The 9,811-nt window shown below is 38.6% G+C and overlaps 1 protein-coding gene across 1 annotated transcript; it reads right to left on the bottom strand.

Annotated features, from left to right (window-relative positions):
• Nucleotides 1-1,449: 1,449 nt before the first annotated feature.
• On the bottom strand, nucleotides 1,450-2,799 carry LOC143880878 (protein BIG GRAIN 1-like). Its single transcript, XM_077383853.1, has one exon. It carries the CDS (start codon nucleotides 2,596-2,598, stop codon nucleotides 1,531-1,533), a length of 1,068 nt encoding a protein of 355 aa, XP_077239968.1. The 5' UTR covers nucleotides 2,599-2,799; the 3' UTR covers nucleotides 1,450-1,530.
• Nucleotides 2,800-9,811: the final 7,012 nt, after the last annotated feature.

The following is a 9,811-nucleotide window of genomic DNA, read 5'->3' as shown; positions in this document are numbered from 1 at the left end:
TACCAATTTCTGAATGGGCTTATCAAGTCCTTGAAAATTGGCCGAGGGTACTGGAGTTTTGGAAGGGGATTTTCAAATCTCTAGGATTGGGATTATCAAGTATCAAAATGGGGTTACCAATTTCCGAATGGGCATATCAAGTCCCTAAAAATTGGCCGAGGGCACTAGAGTTTTGGAAAGGGTTTTCAAGTATTTGGGATTGGGGTTATCTAGTATCAAAATGGGGTTACCAATTTACGAATGGGCTTATCAAGTCCCTTAAAATTGCCCAAGGGTACTGGAGTTTTGGAAGGGGGTTTTCAAGTCTCTGGAGTTGGGGTTATCCAGTATCAAAATGGGGTTACCAAATTCCGAATGGGATTATTAAGTTCCTTATGAACACGTTTTTACTTCCTGTTTTTTTTTCACTCGTTCATTTTCACGTTTTTTTTCTTTCTACTGTACAATTCAACTTCCTCATCCTCCATTTGAAAGGGAGAAGGAGAAATACAAAACCCTAAAACAAATGAAAAACAAAACCTAGATATAGAGAGAGATGGGAATGAACTCACGTTTCAAGCTTTCGAGCTTTCCCTCCTCCAATGGTGGCTAAAATGATGAAGAAGATGACTGGTAGGGCAAAAAAAAAACCAGTTGAAAATGGAAAAGTAAAAAAAAAAAAGGGAAAGAAGAGAGAAGAGGAAAAAGTGGAAAAGCAAAATGTGTTGCTTAAGAAAAGAGCATTTTCGTCCAGCTTTTAATGACAAGACCTCTTTTGTCCCTCGTTGATAATTTCTGAAAACCATAAGTCCTGTCGATAATTCCACGTAATTTTTGTCCCCCATTGGTAATTGATCATTTATTAATCATGTAGACCCTAGTGAGCGGACCCAGATGGTGTTAGGAGGCGTAAGGAAGTCCAATAAAGTGACGTTTAGGAAAGAGAGCAAACCATACCAGAAATATCTTCGAAATTCTAAACATGGAAGAAGGTCTTGCTCACACTTTTTGACCCGATAATCTTCTTAAGATTAGTCAGATAAAACTAATCCAAGCTAATGATTGATTAGTATGGAGGAATCTCGCGTTATAATTTTAGCAATGATAATGGTGTGACGCCTTGTCCACGTCTTCCTAATCTTTTTTTGGTAGCCCTTGTTTTCTAGCCCCAATATACCAGTCCTCCAATTATTAAACTCAGTAATCTCCTATTAATGAGATAAGCACTTATAAAGAAAACGATTAACGAAAACGGCCACTACCCAGTGCACACGTGGCATATTTTTCCTAGTGATCTCAATCTAGACCGTCAAACTTTGCAAAGATGAGGGTCCACCTGTCACCTGTGCAATGCATGCACGCTTCCTTTTTTTTTTTATGCAGAGGGCCCACCCGATCAGCAAAGAAAAAAAAAAACAAAAAACAAAGAGAATTTATACAAAATTTAAAAAAAGAAGAAGAATTGAACAAGAAATGGATTTTATTCTCTGAATTTATCCCCCAAACCACCAATTCAGCATAGAAATGCAGATAAAGACAAAACTTTTCTTTTTAAAATTTGACAGAGCCAAAACCCTTAGCAATGGCTTGATTCATATCCAGACGAGTCGTTTCGTAGACCGGAAGCTCTTCTCTGTACCGTTCTGCGAAATTTTCAAGCTCGAAAAGGTCTGAGCTTGAACAGCTCTCACCATCTTCGTCTTCCACGTCAGCTTCCTTATTCTCTCTCATCATCATTTGAACGTTTCTGTTTTTCTCGCCGACAATAAAACCTGATTCTCCAATCTTTCTAACTTCGTTAAACGCCGTCATCTTTCGTTCCTCCTCGTCAGAGTAGAATCTGACGGATCTCTTAACGCCGTTAACGGATTTTCCCTTTGAAGTAGGGTTTTTACTGAGGCAGGATCTGGAGTAGGAAGATACCGATGAACATGTGGAGGCCTGAGCGGAGTTCGATTTCATCTCCAATCTGAAATCGTCCATGTGGCCACCGACCGTGGCTGAGATTTTCGTCTTCTTGCCGTTCCCGGCGGCGAAAATAGAGCTGAGGAAGCCGGAGATCCGGCCGCCGGGAGAAATCGGCTGTTTCTTTGTCTTATTCAAGTCACTTGATTTGCTCTTGATGAAACCCTCTTGCTTTGTTTTCTGTGGAGAGGGGATATTTCTCTCGTTTGGTAGAGAGCTCGAAGTGTGGATTTCAGAGATTCGGGATTTTCTATGCTGAGACAGACCGGGTCGAACCGGAGGTACGGTTCGAACCGGTTTAAGTCTGTAGACGGACTCAGTTTCGGAAGAAGAGAACCGTCCGTAGCTTGAGTCTGAAGAACTTGAATCGAAATTATAGAGCATCCACGTGTGATCTCTCTGTGATTTTTTTAATCTGTCTTCAAAATCCCACTGTTTTTTTCGTGGGATTAACACCTTCTCGTTGTCATCCTCTTCTTCAGTACTCTGTTTCTTTCTCATGGTTTCTCTATAGAGAATCAGCTCTTCTAATTTTCCTTCGTTGCCTTTGTCGATCGAACGGTATATTACATCGAGGAGAGTGGAGGAAAAAGATGGATTTTTCCTCTCGTGTAGAGATCTCTCTTCTCGGAGGGTTTTTTCCCACCTGTGCATGGCTACTGGAAATTTATATGACGAGGTGTTGATGAAAAAGATCAGTGAGAGAGAGAGAGAGAGAGAGAGAGAGAGAGAGAGAGAGTGCCTATAGAAATGTTATACAGGTAAAGAGGAAAGATCTTTGTTTTTTTCTTTATTGTCTGTTATCAGAGAGTCTAAAGCTGGAAGAAGAAATTAATTACAAGGAGAGGAAGAAAACTTAAAAAAGAGAAGACGAAGAAGAAAAGAAGAGAAAAGGTATTTGGAAATGCACTAGCAATGGTGGAAAAAAAAGCACCCGCCACGATGTCAATGCTCACGTGGAAAAAAAAGCGATGCTTTAGTGGAAATCCTGAACCAAAGAACAAAGTGTGTCGTCTAAGATCTTGCCACATAACCAATTCACGGTGGGGCCCAGTGGATCGACGGACATTTGTGGCGCACTCATAACCTTTCTCACCACTTTTTTTTTTTCATTTCAAGATTTCCAGGGTATTTTCGATATTAGATTTTTTAGCTGACATGGGCTCTGGTCCTGGATACCTCAGATTTTGTATTTGGATTTGGAATTGAGTTTTCAGTACAAAATGAATAGATCCAGCAGCTCATGTTGAGGGAGACAGAGAGGGAAGGAGGTAATTCCTGCTGCAGGAGAGAGGTTGAGGAGCCAAGAGAGTGAAGGATACTGTCGGATCTGTGGATTTCCAATTTCTTATTTCCATAGCTTATTTTTGGAAATATGATATTTTTCACTGTCGGCCTTTGAATTGGAAATTCAAGGATTTGATCAGGATCCAAATGTCAGCGTAAAAAGGGTTGCAAATATGATAATTCCAAATCAAAATCTTCTCGGCATCCTATCCAAACGGCCCCTACGTGGATTTTAGAATCCAGGTTTTTAGCTTGAAAACAGTGTAAAAGTGGGTTCATGATCAAGGTGTTGTATGCTGTCTTGACAGAGTTTTTTGGATTTCAAGTGAGAAATTAGGTTTTAAAAATCTCTCCCACATCTTACGATTTCTAAAACTTGGAAATATGGGAGGATATGCTACTCTCTTGGTGACGGAAAGAAGGGCAAGAAGTAAAAAACGACGGCTAGTCCGAGCGACAATTTTGAAGAAATCCTGGATTCTAAAATCTGCGTATCCAATGTTTTTTATTAAAAAAATTAATTTTTTAGCTACGGACATTCTTCCCTAATTATTTGCTATTAACTATTTTGTCTTTCCAACCAGTGGTTTCCTAAAGTGCCAGTCAAGATAGAGGTATCGAATCGGTTTGGTATCAGTAACATCCACTACATGATCTACGTCTACTTTTTCCCATTCAACATGGACCCTTATATGAACTTCATGTAGGCAGCAGTTTACTTTCAACAACAATAAAAATTACACGTTAGTTAGGCATACGATGTGATTTTTGGGCTATAAAAGATCCAAAGTCGACTGATTGAATGGATGATAGAAATCATTCCAAGGTGAGATCCACTATGTTGTAGTGAGCGTGCCTCACTGTTTTTTGAGTAGGTAGGCTGGGAGTGAACCTCCAACCTCCAAGTTGAAGAACAAAGTCTTGACCATTGAGCTAGGGCCCAGTCCCTAGTGGGCAACCCTCATCGTATGCACCCACATAGTCAATCAAAATCTTTGACTCTCCCCGGAGACGAGAGTTCGAAACCCCCTGGGTTTGCCCGATGCGCGTGATTTACGGGTGATTGAGCGCATTTGAATGAAATTAGTCCCACTCTACAAAGTGGGGTGGGGACACACTACGTCATCAACAAAAGAGAAAAAAACATACCAAATAAAAAATCTTTGACTTTCCCAAGTTATAAAGAGGTAAACCAAGTACTTGACCCCACCACAGCGAGTCAGATAAAATTTTCTTTGCCATATTTTGGGCCAGATTTGCATTTTGAAACACTGATGATGAGCTACCTGTGTTGAAAAACCAATATGAGAAGACAGAGCAAGATCAAATAGGAAAGGCTGAAGAAGATTCGTGTTCGTTTCAGATTGTGACAACCGATTGTGAGCCCCTATCTGATTATAGGACCCAAAAAGTAACATAATTTTGAACCAGTAATCGGATGGGGGCTGACAATTGGCTGTCACAATCTCAAAAGAACAGGGACATGAAGCAAATCAAGCCATCTAAAATGTGTCTGGTACCATTACTATTGTTGCTTTGATCCTTGTGATCCTCACATTCTACGGTTTCTACCAACATATCCCATCACCACAACATCGTTTTACCTGCTTGTCGCCAAGATTTTTACCGACAGCAATTCAGCTTCGAATGGCCGAAGGTGAGATATTGGAGGAAACCAAACTGTACGAAAGATTAGCAGTGGCATTGTTATATATTGACACAATTTGGTATCCTCCAATTGTCACATTCAACCACATCGTGTCCGAATCGCCAAGTCTCACTAGTGATTCTCGAAGGAGAAATTTCTTCTTGAGAATGGGTGAAGGTGAGACATTGAAGGAAACCAAACTTCCCAAAATACTAGTGCTAGTGGTACGGTATTGAAAGTTTGATCTCCTGCATTTCTCACGTTCAACCACACTCACGATTCAGAGATTGATTGAAAGAAACCCAAGGAAGGCCTACTATTTACAACTTCTTTGGGCAATCAGATTTGGAGATTTCCATTGAAGCATGCGGAAGGAATGGTGCTGCTTGCTTTAATGCCCAGCATATGGTTAGAGATTGTGAGAAAACATGAAAATGCTGATTGTTTTTCTTTTCTTCAGCTATCAATTTACTAGCCATTGATTTGAGTCCGATTAAAAAACTTATGGAAGCCATTGAGGGTTCAGATGGCCTGCCCTCAGTATGACAGTATCCATGTTGTGGTTGTGAATTAGTCATCATCTTTAATCAGTTTTTTTGCAACGTTGGGAGATTCTTTTAAGTTTTAACCATGTGAGCCGTTCAAGAAAACAGGGGAAGTGATATATTGATGCAGGTGCATCTTCGCGTTCAAATTCCGAGAAGCACAACGCCATGATCCAACAATTTGGACTGTCGGATCAAGTAATGGACCGCACGAATTGACGCTCAAGCCCGCAAGTCGAGATTATCAAGTTATTAGACGACTCTAAAATCAACGATCCAAGATCACTCTTCAAGATTTACTTTACTTTTTAAGGGTTTTGCTAACGAGTGGCACTCGTTAAGGAGCATTTAAAGCACCTATTTTCATGCACCCCCACGCATATATCCTCAACCACATTTATTACTGAGCAACGATTGTAGTCGAGATTTTATTTCCATAATTACAATTTCAACAAAAGAGGCTTGGGTTTGGTTTTTACAAAAATACCCCCACCATGACAAAATAACAAGAATACCCTTATCTCATAAAAGATAACGAAAATATCCCTACTTAAATCTCATGAAAAATGACAAAAATACTTATATCTCATAGAAAGTGTTAAATACACCTATCTCTTCGGAAAAAAAAAAACTCATATGTCATGGAAAATAAAAAGACCCTATCTCATAGAAAATGATCAAAGTACCACTCACTCATAAAAAATGACCAATACAGTTATATCTCATAGAAAATAATAAAAAAGACCTATCTAATGCAAGACAATTTACATGGTGAACAGCTCTGCACTTACGTGCAACCCGAAAAAAATACTAGTGGCCGCATTTTTTTGGTGATCCAACCTTTCATTTTGTTGGGCCCTGATTTTATTCTCTAATTCAGATCTAATTTTATTCTCTAATAAAATCTTCTCCATAGAATGATCTTAACCCTTTGATTTGAGAATGTTTAAAATGGACACCGCAATATAAAAAAAACTACATAGATCGGGGTTAGGATTGAAAAATATTTTCTGGGCACACCACCAACAAATGAAAAAAATACGTGTGCCGACATTGTTTGGGTGGGTGATCCAACCATTCATTTGTTGGGCCCTAATGTAGATAGTGTGGGCCCGTAAAATCTTCTCCATAGAATGATCTTAACCCTTTGATTTGAGGAAGTTTAAAATGGACACCACAATAAAAAAAAATTCATAGATTGGAAGGTTAGGATCATCGATCCTATGAACAAAATACACTATCTCATGAAAATGACAAAAATAAACTTATCTCATATAAATTAATAAAATATTTCAATCTCATGGAAAATGGGTTAAGGTACTTTGGCTTTTATCTTTTATGACATAGGGGTATTCTTGTTATTTTCTCGTAATAGAAATGAAATTGTGGGAAATGGTTCTCTAATAACAAATGTGTTTTGGGGATAAAAGTGTGGGTACATGAAAGTAGGTGCTTTAAATGCTCCTTAACGAATGCCCTAAGGGCACTCCTTAAAAGTACGTGTTTTTTTGTTCCTGGGAGTTATGTGGGAGAAAAAAATACCCTAGGAGATAGGTGGGAAAAAAAAAGTCCTAGAAGTATCCTAGTAAAATAAAATCCCATGTTTGGTTGACCGGATTATGGTGGGAAAAAAAAAACCTTTATTTGGTTGCTTGAACTGTTGGGTAGAAAAAAATTCTTCTCAAGCTTATTTTTGGTTCCTGAGTTTAGGGGTTATTTTGGGATGGGATGAAAAGGCAATCATTACAAAAGTGGGATTAAAAAATTCACCACACAAGCAACTATTACAAGAGTGGGATTAAAAAAACCTAGTGCTAAAAGGCAACCAAACATGGGATGGACCAAAATTTAACTAACTCTTCTTGGGACAAAAATTTAACGGGCAACCAAACGATATACAGTAATTTTCTTTCTTTATCTAAGCCTTTAGTTAATAGGAGTTTGAATTTAGATAGAATTAGAAGTCCAAGTTACCTCGAGATTGGACTTGTTTCCTTCTTTTATGGGAATTTTAATTGGAGTAGGAGTTGTGGTAGAATATGATTCTAATTTTAGGTGTGTTGAACGAATTCAACAAGGAGATGGTCTCTGTTGACCGAACTCTATAAATATGGCATTGTAAAATCGTTTTGCACATAATTATTGTGAATAAAAATTTGAGTTTGTGTGGAAAATCTTTCCCTTCTATCTTCATCTTCTTCTTGGTTTGAATTTACAAACTGAAATAATTTCAGGTTTGTATCTTCCTTCCCCACCTCCTTCCACCTTGTTTTTATGCAAGATTATTTTTCATCCATTGAAGCAGAACCTACCTGCTTCATCTCCACCGTTCCTTTTTGCAAATCCTTCCCAAACACCCCTAGTTTTCATACACTAGAAACCCCTATTTTGCAGCCACCTCTTAATTTTCAGCCAAACCCATCTTCTCCAAACCCTGTTAATTATCCCTTAGCCACATAGCCCATCCTTTATATGACCCACAGAAACGTCAACCCTCCTTTTCGATATTGACACTCCATTCTTGTTAAAACAAAACAAATCCCCTTTACTAATAGCCTGTCTATCCCGAACCATCTGTGTGGGATCTTTAACCTCCCCAAAACAACTTCTTGATCCCCTTGTTCTCAGTCAATTAACCACCCACTTTTCATATTTAACTCCAATTAGCTTTCCGATACTTACCCCTTTGCCTCATATCAAAGCTTTGCGCTTCCACCCCTGCGTCATATATTCAACCCATTTTCTTCCTTGGGCCACCGCAGTGGTGTAAAGAGTAGTAGTCATAAATACACCCAGCTTACCAAAAATAATAATAAGAAAAAAATACACTAGAGATGGTGACCCGGGTAAGAAAAGCGGGCGAATATATGACTTCACAAAAAATGAGAGAAGCACACTCACGCCTGCGGGCGCACACACATGATGGCAATGTGAACAGAACGGTGGTTTGGTCAGGCCCACCGAGGGCTGGAGCTCAAATTTTGAAAGCAACTAAAGAATTCACTTTTTTGTCCATTTTCCACACATCTGATTGCAATATCTACCTCCTCGTTTCATGCACTTCTCAGTTCTCACTTCAGTTAAATTTTGATAATGGCACCTAATTCAGCCTTGATTTTGATAATGGCTCCCGCACTGAGCTTCAATTTTAATAATAGGTAAATTGATATGGAGACCGAGTGTTACGTGCCTAATCGGCTGTAACGGAAATAAACAAAAAGAAAGTATAAATGAGGGGAAAAGAGGTTGATTCGAGGCAACCTGACTTCCTAATGGCTCAAATTAAGAGAAACCATGACTCTCCTACAAAGTTTCCTTTGCTATTGAATTCTTTTCTTCTTTTCCTTTCATTCAATTACAACTAAATAAATACAAATAAGAGAGAATGTCACATCACAAGTCCATCTACCCACTTACAAGACACATCACCAATAACTAACCCCATAACTCTGAAACACATAGCCACTACATAATAACTAGATAATAACTAACCCCATATACAAGATTAACTTGCACATATCACCGAGAGTGCCATCGAGCATAGGACCTGAACTGAGAAAATGCCATGTGTACAAAAAGGTAATAAAAAAATTACCTTTTTCTTGATGTTCCTAAATCTAAGGGTTGCTCATGCCGCTTAGCATGTTGTGGCAAGAATCAATTTGCTTGGTCCCCTTTTAGGTCCTACTCTAGGTTTTCCTAGCATTACTCTTTTAATAATATGATCTATTTTCATTGCACTTTCACATTCCTTTTGACAACCACACACCAAGTTCCACTTCACTTCAGTATCACGGTTTTTATATTGTGTCTGTAAGTGGATGTCTGTGTTTTCAGAAAAATACAATGAAAAATAACTTTTAGATCCAAAGTATTTCCTTGTCGAGCCCTAACTAAAATCTGGTGTGGCCCAAAAAATCATCTTCACAGCATGTTCGTAAGCCACTGTCCGTCAACAGATCAGAAGGCTATTAAAATGATTTTATGGGTGACGCCTTTTTAATTTGGAGCGCAATAGATGAATAGTTCTGATCTTCCAACAACATGTGGACACGCTATAAAAGCTATATTATCATTATTTCTTATCTACCATTAAATTGATTTTGTTATGTGTCAAACACGTTATGGCTAAGAGACTGCCACATAATTTTCCGTGGGCAATCCGGGATGAAATCTTCCAGATGAAGGCTCCAACTCTAAGCTATGAATACCATTTCGTTCGCCGTTTCGTTCTAGACACTGGAACAAAACGCTTTGATGTTTTGGCCTTTTCGTTCTGCATTTCAGTCGTTTTCTTTCTGTGCACTACGATGACCAAGATTTTTTTAATTGTTAAAAATATGAAAAAATCTAAAAAAATTAGAAATTGTTAAAAAATGGAATAAAA

This window comes from Tasmannia lanceolata, unplaced genomic scaffold (genome assembly GCF_043159265.1).
Source record: "Tasmannia lanceolata isolate RefF3 unplaced genomic scaffold, GAP_Taslan_0.1 ptg000007l, whole genome shotgun sequence".
Classification (NCBI taxonomy): domain Eukaryota; kingdom Viridiplantae; phylum Streptophyta; class Magnoliopsida; order Canellales; family Winteraceae; genus Tasmannia; species Tasmannia lanceolata.
This window is presented reverse-complemented; position numbering and strand designations above follow the sequence as displayed.